This window comes from Theobroma cacao, chromosome 8 (assembly GCF_000208745.1).
Source record: "Theobroma cacao cultivar B97-61/B2 chromosome 8, Criollo_cocoa_genome_V2, whole genome shotgun sequence".
Lineage (NCBI taxonomy): Eukaryota > Viridiplantae > Streptophyta > Magnoliopsida > Malvales > Malvaceae > Theobroma > Theobroma cacao.
The window spans coordinates 6438214-6457609 of record NC_030857.1 but is presented as its reverse complement, the minus strand read 5'-3'; the positions used below and the strand labels follow the sequence as shown (position 1 = coordinate 6457609).

Here is a 19396-nt window from a genome sequence, read left to right as displayed (position 1 = left end):
TCAACTAAGAATTCCATCATTTAGATCACTAGATCTCTTAATGCACCCCACAGCATCAGAATGCAATCCAAAGAATAGAGTAATACTAAATCTTTCTTTCATGAGGGTCGCCATTGCTTTCTTTTTCCTTTTCTTGCTATGGTCATCCTCTTTCATCCCTTAAACTTGAGCAAAGTTCCTCTACCACCATATCATGAAGACAATCGAGTTGAATGAAAAGTTTTCAGCTTTTGCAACTCACGTCTTTTTCTCCTTTGGAATTGAGCAAGCTGGCCTAAGCCTTGACATATAGGCCCTAGCCTCCCACTGACTTTTGGCTACTTAGGTCCATCTTCATTGAAACGAGGAACACGTTCAAACACCTCAGCCTAGAAAGTTTGGCAAGTGCTAATTACAAATCTTGAGGCCCAAGGGCTGCCGAGTTTTCCAAACTATTTAATCAACTCTTCGTCGTACCAATTTCACGAATGGATCAAGGCAAAGATAAACAACAAAACCTTTTGGGTTTGCTTTAAGCACAGACAAGTACATGTGGAACCCAAGGAAAGAGATTTGCATCTAACAACCCTGTTTGAAGACAGGCAAAAAGCAGTGTTTTTCTGTAGTTTCTTGAGCATAAAACATGAATTGCAATGATAAAGCTAAAAGAAAGAATATATAGTTAAACACAAGACAAGGAATGTGTAAATGTAGGATTGATCATATTATCTCACACTAGTCTTCCATTCTTCAAGATTGGCAAAGTCACCAGTAGAAGCTTAAGTCCTCTTGAAACTATGACGTATATAACTTAGCCAGGTCTTCAGAGAAAGCTTTTCTAATGGCCTCTCTCTTGATCTTGAGAGCTGCAGTGACAAGGCCAGATTCTGGAGTCCAAGGAGTAGAAAGCAATTTGATTTTTGCAGGAATCTCAAACTTCTCCAAACGTGACTTCTTGGCAATCTGCGAATAGAGGTAGTGGGAAGGGAAGGGTAGGGGTGGTTGCAGGGGTAAAAAAGAATCAGTGAAAAAGTAAATCACATTATTAGGAGCCTTGGATTCTTGTGGCTGTTCACTACTTTCTCCATCAAATGCACCCAAAGAGTAGGGTTCAAAGAAAAAGGAATACAATATCTCTGTTTTATACATGAAAGTACAGGCAAATTTAAAGCTTTCTTTACCAGCTACCTCATAGCTAAACCAGCACAGGAAAAACAATACTTAAAATCCCATCGTATAACAAATTATGTAAAGTACTTTAGGTAGATAAAATGTATTAACATAAATGAGTGATCCTAAAGAAATGGTTTAATGTAAATGTCACCAACCTATAAGTTCTCCAAGCTTAAAGAATTTGTCGCAAAATGTATAAAGCAAAGAGTGACCATAACATGCATATCCAGGCACCCTCTTCAAAGCTTAAATCTTTCTCTTTTCAAATGTTTAGCATAAATTTGAACATTTAACATCAGGATAAATTTTAAATCACTGGAATTTTATTCTAGAGAGTAGAGGCATACCTGAACGAGAGACGAATGTACTTCCTTGACAGTTTCTTCCTTCTCACACAAGTCTGCAAAATCAGTGAAAGCAACTCCTTGCTTTGAAGCCCAATCTTCCACTGCATGCTGAGAAGCCACCACAAGAGCCACGCAATAACTATGAAATGGATCAGCATGCAACATAATATTGTCGACATAGGTACTGATGATGAGAGCAGCCTCAACCTGTAAAAGAAATATTAGTTACCACGGAACATCTGGTGAACATCTTTGTTTGACTAGGAACATCCATTCATACCTTTCCTAAAGAGACATATTCCCCGTGCTGAAGTTTGACTATGTCCTTTTTACGGTCAATTATCTCAAGGCAACCATCAGCATGGAACTGTCCTATATCACCAGTATAGAACCACCTCATTCCTCTCTCATCAACCTTTTCCACACCAAAAGATTAAAATAGTCAGTTTACTAAGAGATAGAGAGAAGAAAGAGAGAATCGATTGTAGGTAATCTTAAAAATAAGAAAGAATAGAAAAGGAATGCAGAGACTGAGTTTGAAAACCTACCTTGTACACTTCTTTTGTTTTTTCTTCCATTTTGAAGTATCCAAGTGTTACACTTGGACCACCGACCACTATTTCTCCACGAGGCATTGGTGAATCACTAGTTAAATATCCACCTTCAGGCCAATCTATTAACTGAAATAAACAAAATGTAGTGCAATATTATTAAAGTCAGGATTGCATCACGCAACTGGAATAAGTAATCACATTCACATGAAATGACCAGAGCAATAATCTCACAACATAATCTTACAGAAAGTGAAGAGCAAGAGAAAATGAAACTTTGAGAGCACATAGGTTCAGAGACACACATCTGCAAACACACACGCATAGATGCCAAGTATTCAACAGGAAACATAGCTCAGATAAGCATTGCTTTTAGGCTACAGATTTACCACTGGGCGTGTATAATACCAAAAGCAAAGTGATGCAGGGCAAGAACATTCACATTGTAAAATTATACTATAAGAGACTTATTGCTTACCACGGCCAATAATATCAACAACAACTACCATAGAGGTCCACTCTCGAAGCTTGCAGTTTCAACCAGTATAAAGGGATTCCAGATTGTCATGGATTTGTATACTTAGAGCAAATAAATAACCTACTGTATTGATTTGAAAGGGAAAGATGCAAAATTTAACCAGCAGATAGTGAAGAAAAGCAAATACATTAAAAAGAGTCCCTCAGAATATCAAAAGCAATGCACATGAACTAGTAAAAAGTCATCCATTCAAACTGGTAAAAATAATCATAATCGTATCTTACCTTAACAAAAGAGCAAGGAAGTGGTGAACCAACACGTCCAACAGATGTATCATCAACCTCAGAGAAGGTGGCACCAGCACAAGTCTCAGTCAGGCCATACCCTTGGCCAATTGGAGCACTGGGAAAGGAAATCCAATGAGAGTCTGATACTTAGAAAATAAAATAAAACTGTATGAAAAAGATAATTCTTAATGTCCGTGCTGATGATAGCATCTCCACGGTGATCACATACCAATCTGTATTTTATATTTAGTTTGAGAACCCATTTTGTCATCCCAAGGATTTTTGGTTGTTGTTATAACATATAAGCTACTTGTAGTTCTATTCAAATTTACCATCTAAGGTAATAGACCTGCCATCCAAAGAATCTTCATGCATTCCTGTTTTCTTTAATTCACAGGCATCACTTTGATGACTTGGTTTCTTAAGATGCTTTCATTTGACAAAAAAAAAAAAAAGAATTGAATGACATTTAAACTTTTCAAAGACATATCCTGTACAATATTACTGTTCGTTAAAGCTATCAGAACTGGTCCAAATGGTTGAGGAACATAACATGACATCATCTCATACAGTTAGAGAAGCTTGTTTCTAATAATTGCCAACGTCAATAAATGTGCCATGTGAATTAGCAATAATGAACCATTCTTCACCTGATTACTTTAGGTAGAACTACACTTGAACTAAATGCACTGAGCTGAAGTTAAATTCAAGTCAGATGATTCAAGAGAAGTAACTCCTGTTGCTTGAATTGTCAAGTTATTTTAAATCAAAAAACCATCCGGAGATATAAAAGCACATCTTCCGTATATCCATTCAAAGCATTTTTTATGTCCACTATTTTCTATATCAGCTTTAATTACGGAAGTAATAGAAATTTAACCTAGAAACTGATTTAGACAATTTGAGCACTACATCTCAGACCAGCTAGCAGCTTGAGAAGCAGATTTACACACATAATTGGGCCTCTGAGAGGCTTAGCCATAAAAAAATGGTCTAAAAGAACCCTTAGGCTTCTTTTTTAAATAAATGGTTTATTCTACTCTGCTCTTTAATTATATATTGGTACTTCAGGTGTTAAACCCTCATGAATTAAGATGAAAAGCAGAAAAAATCAACAAAAAGCTCAAAATCTAGATGAAGCAACTTCTGTTGGGCAAGATGTTAAGTGTTGTTTGATAACCATTGGATATATCCATTTCAATGACTTTGGTAGCTTATTTTGGAAACCACTTATTAGAAAATTTTCAATGAAAAAATGTCGAAAAATGTTAAGTAGTTAAAACCTACTCATTGCATTCAGCCAATGTTATTTAAGATTTCTTTTTTCCTTTTTATCATTTGACTAAATAACCCCAATATTGTAATTCGAATTACGTCAGTCATTTTCTTTCAAACTCTTATTAGATGTGAAATCTCTATAAAATCATACGTATTTTACAAATCATCACATAAAATTTTAAAATTATCAACAATACTTTAATTAAAATTTAGAAGAACATTTGTTTTAGAACTAAAGAAATGTGCTTGTGTTTTTAGTGTGAGCATGTGTGTCTAAGTATGAAAGAGCAGCACCAGAGGATAAATAAGTATAATACTAAAAAAATACTAACCCAAGACAGATGTTGATAAATCTCTGAGTATCTGCAGATAGAGGAGCACCACCAGATAGTAAAAATCGAATGCGACCACCTAGAATTGCTCGGACCTTTTTGAAGACAAGAAAGTTCCACAATAGCTTTTCCAGGCCCCAAGCACCAGCCCAACTACCGTTTATTGCAGATAATCTACGGGCATAAGCCAAGTCAAACAATTTCTTGGATAGTCCACCCTTTGCATCTACCTAAAGTGCAAGATTCAATAATGATTGAAATGAGCTTAGTTTCACAATATTATATATATAAAGAGAAGAAGTCATATTTTCGTAGAAATGAAAATTTCTAACCTTCTTCCGCACTCCCTCTCGAACACGATCAAGAATTGCTGGGACAGCAGCCATCACAGTTGGACTCAACACAGTGGCATCCCCCTTTGTTCCAGCTTTTATCTTGCTAGATGTGTCGGTGAGAGTCAAAGGGGCTCCATATCCTATGACACCTCCAACAGCAGGAATTAAATTCTACAATTGCAAAAGGAAAGTTAAATATGTTTAAACACACTGCAGGTAAACAAATTTAGGATATAAATAGAGATTGAAACCAAGTCGCCATTAATCTATCTTGTCATGCAATCTAAGACAACAAACATACCTCAGCTGCTAATTCAAGAATATGAGCAAGGGGTAAATATGCAAGATAAACATCCTTGCTTCCAAGTCCAGGAACAATTGTCATGACTGCAGAAACAGTAGCTAGTACATTGCCATGTGTCATCATCACACCCTGCACAAATTTGACATATTCGAAGTGGCTTAACAATATGGAAACCTAAACTTCTAAGATAACCATTTTGAAAAATCTCAAAGATAGCATCATGCTTACACCAGTTCACTAACCATAAGCATATTTTTGCCTACAAAATTATAAGAGAACAGAAGAACCAGAAGCCAAAATAGACACTTCTAACCTTAGGCAATCCAGTACTTCCACTAGTATACATTATAACTGCAACATCAGCTGAAAGAGGTAAATCAGCAACAACTGGATTTTCACAGCCCATTCTCTCCACGTCAGCAAAAGAAGTGATCGTCCATCTACCACTTGCACTAGTTGGAATCTCATCATCCATACAGATCACACGTTTGACAGTGTCAAGTTGCCCACTAATGTTGACAAGCTTTTTTAGTTCTTTGTTTGCGCAAATCACCGTGGTAACGTCAGTCTAGAAGAGCGAAGATTGTATAAATAAATAAACAAATATAAAGTAACCAATGCGGACAACCATAAAAATCTTCACTAGACACTTCACACAGTGAATCACCACTTTTTCCACTCAGTTGCATATTACAAATTGCAGGGAATACTTTTGTAATGAGTATTACTGGTACCTCACTAACCTTGAGAGGAATCGATAACCAACACGACACCTTAAACTATAAATATCAATTCTAACAACTTAATGATATGATATAAATTGAAGATGAGAAAAAATAATTACATGAATAAAAAGCAACTTAGCAAATAATGTTGAACTGTTAATCAAGCTGCAGACCCTTAACAATGTATCTAAACATGTAAGAAATAGGAAGTCATAATTCACCAATGCGGCAAGCAAATTAATGACAGACATAGTTTCTAAAGGACTGGCCAAAAAGATTAGTACAAGCAACAGTTAACTACTTTGCACATAATAATATTAGTTTTGTTACTATATACATCTATAAAAACATAACTTTTATTGGACTAGAACTGATAACCAAGGAAGAAGCACATTTATGTAAATACAATTATGTGCATGGAACCATGCACATCAGCACATCCACAGGCATACACAAAAGGAGGGAGGGAGGGAGGGAGAAAGAGAGAAGACCTCATTTAATGAATGACATAAAGCCTCTTCCCCTAAAGATGCATATATTGTCACCACAGTGACGTTGCGCCTAAAGCATGCCTGAAAAAAGAACATATATCAGTTATGATCACTAATCCGTGGAGGGCAAAGAAGGACCTGGCATATTTACATCTCAGATAAACTTAAAAATAACAAAAGACAAATTCAGAAGATATAAGTAAGACCTGCAGTGCAATGAACCATTCTTCTCTTGTATCAGCGAAGATTGCCACACGTTCTTCCTTTTTATGACCGAGTTGAACTAATCCAGAAGCAAAGTTGCACACAGCTTCAAATGCTTTCCCATATGTCAACCATTCATAGTCTCCCAAATGAACCTTCTCAAATGATCTTCCATCTTCAGTTACTTGAACTTCCCTTGAAATCAATTTCCTCGTTCCAAGCAAGCGTTTATCGTGGTGTTGCTTACATGCCTGCTCAAAAAGTTCTGCAAGAGTAGATATACCTTCCCATGCCGTTTCAACTGGGGAAGGAAATCGACTGTTTCGGATTGCATACCCGGGTTCCCCACCAACATCAATTGGCACTCCTCGCTTCTTCACATTCTTTGAACTCCGAAGGAGAAGTGTAAATACAATAGGGACAAGAGCACCAACAATATAAGCACTCATATTTATAGGGTTTTGTTCCCCTGGCAGAATCTACCTCTTTCTGTCCTCCTGAAAACAGAATCACATCCAACCATGATTATTAACCTAAAATGAGTACCAGAAAAATTTAAGGTCCCTTTTTCTTCTATTTTTACTGAACTGCTTAGGAAAGTAGAATGTCTTCAAGATTGCAACAAAACCACATAGAAAGTAGCAGCGGAAAAAAGGTCAAAACCACAAGGAAGGTTTTTTTTTTTTTTCCCTATAACAAAAACAAACGTTCACCAGCTGCCAGCCAAGCATGACAAAGTGCATATGCAGCTGTATAGCAAGAGAAATATCACTTTTTTTTATCATGATGATTGTTTCTGAATAAACAGCTTGCGAGGAAACACAAAAAAATGGACAGAAGGATATCAAAGTTCCTATTATCAGTATCACCTTCATAATTCAACACCGTTTATCACCTTCATAATTCAGCACCGTTTATCACCTTCATAATTCAACACCGTTTTTAACCAAGCAAACATTATACTGATTTTTCATACAGCAATTACTTTTGTTTATATTCAAAACTAAGATAGAGTATTATACTATTAACAACTCCATATTCGGCCTGCTAACTTACCTCAAAACGAAGTTTCCAGGATTCTAAACTGTTTTAGATGTTACCACAAAAGTTTTTATCTTTTCTGTTTTTAAGGGACCAATCACCAAAAATAACAAAGAAATAGGCTTAAAGTTTAATTAAAGAGAAACACGAGGGTAAACAAACATTCCATAAAATCCACGCACAACATATCAATTCAAATGGTATGTAATTAAGTCACAAGCAAAATTTCAATGAAATAAAGAAAAGGGAAATTTTGAGGCAGTCCATTGAATCAAAGAACCCATATTTTCAACAATGGCAAAAAAAAAAATGAAAGATCAAAACAAAAGGGTAACACTAAAAAAAGAAAAAGCCAAACAATAACAAAGAAAAAAAAAGCCATTTGAGTAAACACGTGTATGATCCAAAAATACCTTCAAAATTTCGAAGCTGAAGCTGAAAGATTTGGGAAAGTAAGGGACCCAATTCAAGTGATCAGCATTACAAAAAAACCAAAGCAATGGGGGGCTTCACAGAAAAAGGGGCTTTCAGCTTACTTTTCAAGAAGAGATCGAAACGAGGACGTTCGAATAACAGTGTAAAACGAAAAGGGTAGTTAAATGTTGGGCGGAAAGACCGAGAGTGAAGACGTTGGAGTATCAGAACTAGTTTCCTCTGAAAAGGGGCCTTGTTTTTAAATGTTCAGCCTTTTTTCTTTTTGTTTGTTGTGGCTTAAATTTTCACTGGGCAGGACTCAGGGTAAGAAGCAAAAAAAGGAAAACCAACAGTGCCTGTTTGAGACCAAACAAATGGCAATTGGGTTCAGCAACTGTCTGTGTTCTCGAAGGGTGACGCAAAGTGGATGTGGTGCATGTGGCTGTGGCCCATCTGCCATGCACAACTTCCTCCCTTCGTCTTCAATTTCTTACCCGATATTTGCTGATACGTGCTGCTTATATAGCAGAATTTTCATGGTAGGGGACCAGAGAAACTTTTGTTATAGACTTTTTTTTAATTAATATATCAAATGCTCGAATACGAGACCAATCAAACATTTATTAATATGTAAATTATAATATTAGTAGAAATATTATTTTTATATATTTTTGTTTTCAAAATTTTTTATGATGATAAAATTTTTTGAATAAAACCAAATAAAATCTCTTTTTTGATATCATAGAAATTCCGCGTTCAATTTTTACTCTTAAAACATTTGTTGGTAGATAAAAAATTTATTAATTAATTTGTTTATATAAAAGAGATTCATTAAGAATTTAAAATGAATTACAATTATCAAAATCAATGTCATTAACTTCATAAATATCTTCTGAAATAGTAATTACTTATACAACAAAAACAACCAAACAAGAAAGGGAAAGATGTCATTTTTGTTTAATGTTGACTTTCCTGACTAAGAAAAGGAATAAAGAAAGATGAATGAATGATAAAAAAAGCCTTAATTAATTTCCATTATATGTGTGATGTGTCAAGGCATACCATTTTTTTTACTATTTTTATTAAATAGTTTAATAATTACGTGACACGTGATGCAACATTAATGTCTCTATCAAAAATTCATGAATGCTTTTTTTTTTATTTGGATGACAATATTATATAGAGGTAAGCAAATGGATAGATTGAGTGGTTTGGTCCACCATACTTAAAGATCAAATGGACTAATTATTTTTAAAAAATGGACCAAAACCCACCAAATATAAAAAAAATCAAATCGATCAAATATAAAATTGATTTAGTTGGTTTGATTTTGGACAAATGGATCAAAATTTTATCATTTTTTTATAACTTATAATATTAAAATTTATAAACTTTATCCATAATTATATATATATATATGAAATTAATAATATAACTTATATGTTATAATGTTTTATATCAAAATTTGTATAAATAATAACTAATTATAAACAATATGTTATAAAATTTAAGGTGATAGCTAAAAAACATATTAAGTGTAATTATATAAATAAAGTTCATTATAAGTTATACTAATGCTTATGTATAAATTAAATATATGTATATATGATATATTACCTTATTATATGTATAATTAATGATACCAATTATTTGATAAAATGTTTTATATCAAAGTTTGTATAAATAATAACTAATTATAAATAATATGTTATAAAATTTAATGTGACAACTAATAAAGTTATTAAGTGTAATCATATAAATAAAGTCTATTATAAGTTATAGTTATATTTATGTATAAATTAAATATATGTATATATAATATATGATTTTGTTATATATATATATATGAAATTAATCACATAGCTTATATGTTATAACGTTTTATATCACAGTTTATATAAATAATAACTAATTATAAACAATATGTTATAAAATCTAATGTGATAATTAATAAAGTTACCAAATGTAATTAGATAAATAAAGTTTATGATAAATTATAGTAATCCTTATGTATAAATTAAATATATGTATATATAATATATTTATATAATTATATATAAAAATTCATAACATTTTATATTACGAAATATTACTAAAGTGTAATAATTATAATATATTAATATGTGAGATATTTACTATCATATATTATAATATTAACATATAAGTTATATCATTTAAAATATATAACTTATAATTTCATATTATACAGATTTATAAATAAATATATATAACTAATATTAAATTATTATGATTATGATTTGTATATGTACATATAATACCTTAATATATTTTAAGTATATTATTAATTAAGTTTACTATCAATTCTTCTTAATATATATAAAAATTATTATATATATTAATATATATGTATTTATAAATATATAAAAAACTAGTTTGGTTTTTTAGGTGGATTAGTCCAAAAATTTTAATATTGAGAACCGACCAAAAAACTAATTTGACCGAACTTTTTGGACCAATTGATCCAATAGACCAATTAGACCAAACGTTTTGGACAAATGGATTTAATTGATTAATTAAACCGAACCGTTTTATCCAAATCGCATTTATTTTGGTGGGTAATTAGTTTGGATTGATTTTGCTCACCTTTAATATTACGTGCATGAAATATTTATGGAGGAGCCAACTAAGAGAATAAAGTTTCGTAATAATTCTTACATGCAATAACACTGGGGGTTAATGGGGCCAACACCCTTACTTAAGTCTATGACTTAGTCGTATTAACGTGTACCAATCCATTATGTCATAACGTTTTGTTAATTATATACTTAAGGTTTGGATAAGTGTAGAATGAGATTTGGAATAAAGATTTTAAAACAACTAAAAAGAAAAAAATTGAATGAAAAGGAAGAAAAGTAAGAAGAAGATAAGGTCGTAATTGGAATCATTCATTCTTTAAGCAATGAATGCCCTTTTTTATGGTTCTTGAGAATATTGATAAATGGCAATTATTATTACACCTCATTGTATATTAATAATTATTTTAATTTTTTTAGAAAAGGGAAGTTTGAACTCATACCATTTTAATCATATACAATATATAAACATTAAAAAATTTCAACCAAAGAAAAACCCCAGAGTTTCAAATGGCCTATATATGTCCTAAAGGCTAAAACATAACGTTAATTGTGCTTTTTCTCTTTGAATTTGTTCTAATTATTGGGAGTGAAAGGAAGGGGTGGAGGTGATTTGTAACAAGATGACAATGGCTTGGTAATGACTGATGTATCGTGATAGAAATTTAACTTTCCTTGTTTTGTTTGTGGGTAGTCAAAGATCTTTTTTTTAATACATCATCATTTTGTATAAATTTTTAGTTGAAATTATTTGGATTGTTGAAGGATAAATTAATTATGTTCAAATATCTCATTATTATTATTTTTTAATAAAAAAATAAAGATTAAAAAAAATTTAAAAGTTTGAGATTTCATGATGACAATGTAGCGAAACATCATTAATTTTTTAAGAAAAAAAAAAATATATATATATATATATAATATTATCATAATATAATAATTTTGAAATGTTAAAATCATACTTTTTTAAGAAAAATGAAAGAGATAAAAATGATAATACATACCTGAGAGAAGTAGCTTTGTTTCATGTCATTGATGTTGAAGCCGCCATTCATAGGGAAGAGAACGGAGGGATCATTGGCAAGGTTCGGTATAACAAACAAAGAATTTGTGATACATTTACTAATGAATATATATATATATATATATACATATCCTACATTACGTTGTCGTGTGATCATCCACGTTTTATCAATTCTTCATTCTTCACTTGAAATATACTCATTCAAACGGTAGAAAGGTAGTGGCATTAGCCATGGCGTTATTGTCAATGCGTGTTTTTTTTTTCTTTTTTGGCTGACGAGGCAATTGTCAACCTTCATGCATCCCAAGCAAGCAATCTTCATCTCCAAGGATTTGCCATTGTGTCCTGATTTATAGCTTGACTGAGAAAAAGTCAGAAAATCTAAACAAAGAAAGGTGTTTTCCTTTCTTTATATATCTAGCAGCAGTGTTGTTCTCAATGTATTGCTTCTGATCCACAAAGAGATCCAATGGCATAAGCAACTAAAGAGTAAAATCCCATGATATCTGATCAAAATCACCTTACCTGATTAAGCTAATCATTTGGTATTATACTTAACTTTCTATAAAAGAACAAAAATTCACTATCTCTAAGTTTTTATATTTGTCTCAACTCTCAAGGAAATCCTTTGTAACTCAAAGAGAAGCGGGTGTTAAAACTGAAAGCATGATTTAGTAAATTGAAATATAATTAATCATACATGTTTGTAGAATCCTGTAGTTTGAAGCTCATCTTCCATTTGTATCCTGAGGGTTTCCAGGAGGTGATGTACCTGAGAACATTTCCATTACAGATCTGAAAGCTCCAGTTAACTCCTCTGGTAATTGCATTTGCTCACCAAAATTCAAGTTGATGTTGCCACCTATTCTTATTCCAGGCTCTTCAGATCCGTTTACATTCATGTCTTCTCCCTGCCTGTTTTGAGACGGTTGTCCTTGGTATGCACTTGCAGCCATATTCATAAGCATGCTTGTAAAATCAGCAGGAAGGGCACTAGTGTCAAAAGGCATTGTAAATGGAGGTGATGCACCATGACTCCTTGACCCAGTTGAATGGTTATTAGGTCCTTGATTATTATGACTGGAACTAGCATTCTGTAAGATGGAGTTAAAAGATGGACAGAAAATGAGATGTATGTAATAGTAAATCTCAAAGAAATGGGGCATTAATCATCCGAAACACTGGAGAATATGGCATTGAGATCTCTTCAGAAAGAGAAGGAAGAGTGACGCATATGAAGAAACACAAGAAATTTAAAAATAACATTCAAATAGCAAATATTCTTGAGAATAATTGAACAGTATACAAATTGGGTCCATTTTCAAGGGGAACAGGTTTGAAACAGTCGTACCCTCTCTCTTTTAGTGTCAAACGAACTCATGGTACCTGCGCGATGACACGTTATATAACAATTGTACCCAAATTTTATGTATTGGTATGACAACAGTACTGCCTATACTCTTCTTTAGTATGTACTTATAATTGTAAGGTGCTAAACTGGTAATGGCTATTGTTGGTGTGGTAATTATTATAGACCACTTTTTCCAGTTATTAAACACCTATAATCACATTTCAGTAAATGACTAATAGTTCATATTACCAGATCCCTCTCTGCCCTCTGCTGCTCATCTTTCAATTTCTGCTCAGCTACCTGTATATCACAATAAGAATGTCAAGACAACACCACCACCATAACAATGTAAGAAAAGGAACACTGACACCTACCCGAATGTTTTCTTTCACAGATTCATTATTTGGATCCAATTGCAAGGCTGCAAGTTAAATAATAAAAGTTTGAAACTAGATTGTTTGACGGCAGACAGAAACCACAACCATCAATGTGTGATTGATTTCAATGAAAAGATCAGGACTTAGGGAAATGTGGGAGTTTTCTTCAATTGTAAATGTAAGATAATCCACTCCAAATATACATAAAAAAAATGCTGATAAATGATATCCTAGAATTGGATGTGCCCGTGACTAAAGATAAAAGCTAAACACAATATACTGAAGATTGTGGCTAATAAAATGATGCAAAATTGTGTCAACTTTTGCATGGATCAAACATTAGCTTTTATGATGTAAGATCCAAAATCAATTAACTAATTTCTAAAAGCACAAACTAATCATGGAAATAGGTCAGCATACTGTATATTCAGGTACTGTATAATAAGGTAAATTGCATCTACCCATAGAGAGACCAAGAGTGGTGAACTTGGCAAACTACATAAATAGATAAGACAGCAGACTCACAAAAAGCAGAAAAAATGTATCATGATATCTGAAAAATACATTGATAGAGAAAACTTAATGCTGCTGCCTGCATTTTTCAGTACAACAGTAACACTCTGTATAGCTCACAAATAATTTCGCACCAACCTTTCTTAAATCCTTTCTCAATTGCATCAGCATAGTTCCCTTGAGCATAATATGCTAAACCAAGACGACTGTACGCCTTGCTGTAATTTGGGTCAATTTCAATGGATTTAAGACAGTCCCTAATCGCTTCATTGTACTTGTGAATTTGAGTGTAAGCAGCAGCCCTGATAAGCATACATAATTCAATTAGACATTACAGTTTTATGTACACAAATATCTGAAAATGTTGAAACTTGCTGCAATCTAATAAAAGAAATAGGTATATTTCTAAAAGTTACTAGAATCCAAACATTAAAAAGAACCAATTTTTCTAAATCCTGATATTATCAAGACATGATGAACAGAAAAGACAAGTTTATCATTTCTAATAGTCAAAGGTTAAAAGCTTCTACAGTGTTCAATGACACCAACAGCATGACCTAAATAGTGCAAGGATAATGTGGGATAGTAGGATTAAGGGCTTTCCTATCCTTTGGTAAGAAAAATTTAACTATTGATTAGTCCAATACTATCCCCCGAGAATCCATGTATTGCACTCATTATATTTATACTTCTCTTCACAAACAAGCAAATTCATTTATCTCTTAACCCATAACGATGACAAATTGACCAAATATATATCAAATTATCAGCATGCACAATGCAGCACCTATTACAATAATAAACTGCATTTTCATCACAAAGTGAAACGGCCACAGAATACAGCTCTATTGCGTCGGAGTATAGCTTTGACTGCATGGCCCTGTTACCTGAAAGCAACGACAATATAAACAAGATGATCAGCTTTTACAGAGAATGAACACTTCAAGATATTTTTTAAACCATGCTACAAAAATAACAACGGAATATATGGTCATCATATTGACACTTCTTATGCAATAATTATTATGAAAAAGGATTCATTTTAAAAGAAGAAGGAGAGGATATAGGTGGCAATTGGATGGTTTGGGTCGTTTCAGGTATTGAATTCTTCCAGTGACTTTAGGTTCAGGTTGTTAACTTTTAGATTCAATTTACGTCAGAACTGGTTATATCTAGGGCTGGCAGCTTTTACGAATCTTTCAAGTTCATGTCAACTTTTGCCACATTTTACTCAATATGGATATAGCAACTGGGTTCAAGTCATTGACTTTTTCAGTAAAATCATGTTGCACAGGTTGGGTTTCAAGCGAGCTGCTTGTTTGGGTCTGCTTTTACCACCTGTACTTCATGACTACCAATAAATCAACAGATAAAGCATCTGCTTTTACCACCTGTACTTCATGACTACCAATAAATCAACAGATAAAGCACATGCAGATTAGACAATGTAAGAAGGAAAAGAACAAAACTTTCTCAAATTCTCCAAAATAATGAACATGTGAAATAAAGGTTACAGATTTAAAGCACTAACTGCCAACAAAAGGTACACAAATGTTTATTACCTTGACATTTAAATGTCTCAGCCAGGTTTTTACGGTCAAATTCCTTACATCCACATTGTTCCATCTCCTGATGTGGAAGATAATTAAAACATTAATGAAGCCACGACAGAAGCTAACTGATATCATTAGAAAGTGAATAAAATATGATAATAACCACAAATGGCACAAAATTATAGAATGAGAATATAATGAAAAAGATCAAGTTCCAACTGTCCTATTTAATGATGTGAAAGCAATATGGATTTTGATATCATCAGCGGTGAATCCCAAATTCCTAACTAGTTCAAAGCAATAAAAACGAAGAGATATTGAGAATCCAAACAACAGTAATATCCTTCCTTATAATCACATATTCTGTACAGCAAAACCTCAAAGATGACACATACTTAAACTCAGCTGGATACCTTGCAATTGACAAACATTGCAACCAGTAGCTTCCTAACTTCCTTAGTTCTCCAATCCTTCAGTCATTATGATGATTTAATGGTTCACTCACTAACTTAACCTCTCCATCCAAAATTGTAAGCCACTTGGTCAAGGATGATTAATTTCAGAGGAACTCCAATCTAGAAATTGGTATTTGAACTCTTTCAGATTCCCAAGCCACATAAATTTATGATGGTATAAGAAAAAAAATAATAATTTGTTTCTCCAATGTAAGAAATAACTGAAGCTGAAACTTGTCATGTGATGTGTAAGACTTCAGAGGTCGGTCAATTTGCAATGGGACATGTAACATTAATTCAGAAGAGGAAATAAAGATGTCATTGTCAGCACTGCCAGGCAGATGTTAAATTAAGAAAGAAATAGTAAGAGTTTGCTCAAATAATTCTCTGCGGTGAATGATTAAGCTTGAAACAATTGGTTCTTTATTAAAATAATGAGAAGAAATCCACCAAAGATTCTCATACTAAATCACTTCATTAAGGACAAATATCATTACTGATGCATAAATCCATGCCCTGGTGAAACATTAATGATCATTGCACCCTATCTCCTTGGCTTCCCCTTATTTAGTTTCCGGGTGTAGTGATGAGTCAAAGCATGAAAACACTATTGATTAAACTAATTCAAACAGAAAGTCTATAATCTAAAACTAACCAGAATCCATGAGCCAAACCTTAAGATATCTCAATAAAAACCATCACTTTGTATCAATTAATTCAAACACTACCAAGTTTAACTATACAACTAACAGAACATACATTTAGAGCATCTTGAAATAAACGAGTAGCTTTATCCAGTTGTGCAGGATCATCATTCCCATCAGGCATGGCCCTTAAAAAATGAATTTTCTCTAGTGCAGCAAAGAATTGCCCAAAGAGTTCATCCTTAGAGACCCCTGCAAGTTACATTGATGGCAAATTAGAATTATTGTGTATAACCTAAAGCATTGAAATAGTAACACAAATGTAAAACTAATTCAACCCTGTTATTAAAAAGTCCAAAATGTAATTTTCAAGATAAAGAATGGTCCACCTGCAGACTGAGGTTCTCTTGTCCAATTATCCCCCTAATTCAGAGAAATTAAGACAAAGATCGTATTAGAAAGAACTAGACAAAAAAATAACGTCCAAATACATGGAAAAAAAAAAGTGCTGCAAGAGATGAATATCACAATATTATAAATGCCTCCAGAATGTCACACAAACTTTAACAACTCGTAGCTGCAAATTGGTGCAATATTATACAGACCAACATGTATGTTACGATAAGATTTTCAGTTATGTTCTTAAAGATTGCAGAATTCAATTACAGGTTATCATTCAAAAGAAGCAATTAATTAGAACATTCTCCCCCCACCCCCAACACACACACTTTTTTTTTTTTTGGTTCTTTTTAACTTGCTTATTGAATTAAATACTAAGCTAAAAGTTGAGAGAACAATTGGAGCATAACTATAGCAAAAACACTGCAACTTTAATTCAAGAAAGCATTTGGTCAGCTTCTATAATACCTAGAGTGTAACCTTTTACATAGTCAGAGGGAAGGAATTCAGAAATGAGTAGTTGTAATATTAAGGCTTAATAGTTTGCTTCTGCAAGATAAAATTCTAAATGTAATTTGTTGTTGCAGAGATAGTTGCAATAGTAGTAGTAACAATAATAATTCCATTATGCAATGACCATACACTGCTTTTGAATTCACATTGCACACACTCTTTTTCCCAACCAGGTCTCTCATTTTACTTTTATCAAACATTGAGTCATATAGAACTATTTGCATCCAAAATTTGATGTGAGATTGCATCACACGCCCACTATTGCCAAGAATGCCCCTAACAGAACACCACTACAACAACATTCATTTAATGATAAAGAAAGAAATCCATTCACAGAGAAAATTTTCCATATTAAATTTTAAAATAGAAAGAATTAAATTTTAGATGACACACATCATGCCAAAGTTAAATCCTAAAGTCAAATATGTTTTACATAAATTTTGACAAAAAAAAAGAAGGTAGAAAATATACCAGTTTTGATGCCTTCAAGGAATTATTGCTAGTGACATCATGGGCATACGATGAACTAGGAGCATTATCTGAAGCTCCCCTGTGACTTAGATCTGACTTAATTTTCTGATCCTCACTTGCTTCCAATGAACTGAATAAGTCAACTAATACATCAGGTTTCACATCATTAACAGAAGTTGAGTCAAGTTTAAACACCTCAGTCAAACATTCCCTGGCAACTTCAAGGCCTTCAAGATCCACCCCTGGAGCAGGTTCAACTATACAACAGAAAAAACTATTATTAGAAAACAATTTAACAAGTTGAGCATACAAAGTGAATAAAAAAGCATGATAGGGAAATTGGTAGAAGAGGCTTAGGCCACACAGAACAGATAAATGTTTCAAGGTCATAAAGATTCCTGGCCCTATAGGAATTAGCAATATTAACTGACAGTTACCAGTAATGCAATCTAAACAATAAGAAGATCTAAAAACATATTCAGCATCTTTGACTAGTTAACAAGATAAACAAAAAACACCATCAGTTCCGTGGTTTTGGAAACTCCAGCAGCCACTCTTCAGACAAAGTTTGAAGTGTTTACACCTTTTTTTTCATGATAATTTAAAAATCAATCAAATCTTATATTATTCCCTAAGAATTCCCAAGACATTCTCCAATGTAATCATTCCCAAAGTTGATACTCCACCCTTTAAGTCTTATTGTACCCACATTCACTGAAACATAACATGAACATAATCCCACTATACACTTCTGCGTACATTGTATTGTCCACGACAGCATAGAACAGCATTGTTCACAAACGTCTATTTCTTCTTTTTCTTTATCACACTGCATGAAAAGATACAATTTTTAACCTCAACTCGGAATTTACATTTCTTAAGTTGTAAATAACCTACATTCCAACAAGAATTGCCTAATTTTCTGGTGAAAAAAAAAAAATAGCATTCAAGAAACACCTTTACTTCTTGCTTTTAGCTTTCCAAAAGCCAAAATCAATCAGCAAACGAGCCGATTTCGCTTTTGCATTATAGCAAAATCAAGAGCAATCAAGAAGAAAACCACTTTAAAAATAAAGCAAAAAGGAAAAAGAAATCAGTGAAAAACGCTATTACGCTGAGATAACCTAATTGAATGATAAAAAATGAGAACTTTACAGAATGAAATGAGAGAGAGAGAGAGTATACCAGAATTGAGGAAATCTATAAAGGAGCGAACGATGCGACGAGAGAGGGGAGAATCGGTCTTTAATTTATCCATCCAATTTGCAAAGAGCTTAAACAGTCCCTGCTTGGTGCTTTCCTCAGAGAGTTGAAAACTTCTATTCTACTGAAACAAGACACATGGAGTTGGGGAGACTGAAAACGGTAAAGAATTGGTGTGTTTTGGCTGCAGGGTTACAGCTATTCTTTACTTGCGTGCCGCGATTGGGATGGGATTCTCCTCCACTTTTTAGTTTCTAGTATCTTTATTTTTTTTTCAATATTAATATTTGAATAATATTTTAAATTTTTTTTAACTTATTTAAAAAGATTGACATAAATATTTATTATTTTATTACATTT

The 19396-nt window shown here is 32.9% G+C and overlaps 2 protein-coding genes across 2 annotated transcripts; both read right to left on the bottom strand.

Annotated features, from left to right (window-relative positions):
* On the bottom strand, positions 485-8423 carry LOC18592333 (long chain acyl-CoA synthetase 9, chloroplastic). Its single transcript, XM_007019001.2, has 12 exons — positions 7939-8423; positions 6487-6981; positions 6281-6361; positions 5378-5632; positions 5062-5193; positions 4758-4931; positions 4426-4655; positions 2813-2930; positions 2048-2179; positions 1780-1914; positions 1500-1706; positions 485-942 (listed from the first exon to the last, which is right to left on the bottom strand). Exons 2-12 carry the CDS (start codon positions 6931-6933, stop codon positions 775-777), a joined length of 2079 nt encoding a protein of 692 aa, XP_007019063.2. The 5' UTR covers positions 6934-6981; positions 7939-8423; the 3' UTR covers positions 485-774.
* On the bottom strand, positions 12033-19238 carry LOC18592332 (small glutamine-rich tetratricopeptide repeat-containing protein). Its single transcript, XM_007018996.2, has 10 exons — positions 19019-19238; positions 17834-18090; positions 16840-16873; positions 16566-16702; positions 15361-15427; positions 14586-14685; positions 13937-14100; positions 13283-13329; positions 13158-13208; positions 12033-12651 (listed from the first exon to the last, which is right to left on the bottom strand). The coding sequence occupies exons 1-10, from the start codon at positions 19089-19091 to the stop codon at positions 12286-12288; spliced, it is 1296 nt and encodes a 431-aa protein (XP_007019058.2). The 5' UTR covers positions 19092-19238; the 3' UTR covers positions 12033-12285.

Bases quoted from the DNA above. Each gene is read 5' to 3' on its own strand.
- LOC18592332 (XM_007018996.2), bottom strand. From the start codon at position 19,091: ATGGATAAATTAAAGACCGATTCTCCCCTCTCTCGTCGCATCGTTCGC. The intron at 18,091-19,018 runs GTATACTCTCTC...TCTGTTGTATAG, and splicing joins TATAGATTTCCTCAATTCTG to TTGAACCTGCTCCAGGGGTG. The intron at 15,428-16,565 runs GTATGTTCTGTT...CTTCCACATCAG, and splicing joins TATTTCAAGATGCTCTAAAT to GAGATGGAACAATGTGGATG.
- LOC18592333 (XM_007019001.2), bottom strand. From the start codon at position 6,933: ATGAGTGCTTATATTGTTGGTGCTCTTGTCCCTATTGTATTTACACTT. The intron at 4,932-5,061 runs GTATGTTTGTTG...TTGCAATTGTAG, and splicing joins TTCTTGAATTAGCAGCTGAG to AATTTAATTCCTGCTGTTGG. The intron at 1,707-1,779 runs GTATGAATGGAT...TTTCTTTTACAG, and splicing joins AATATGTCTCTTTAGGAAAG to GTTGAGGCTGCTCTCATCAT.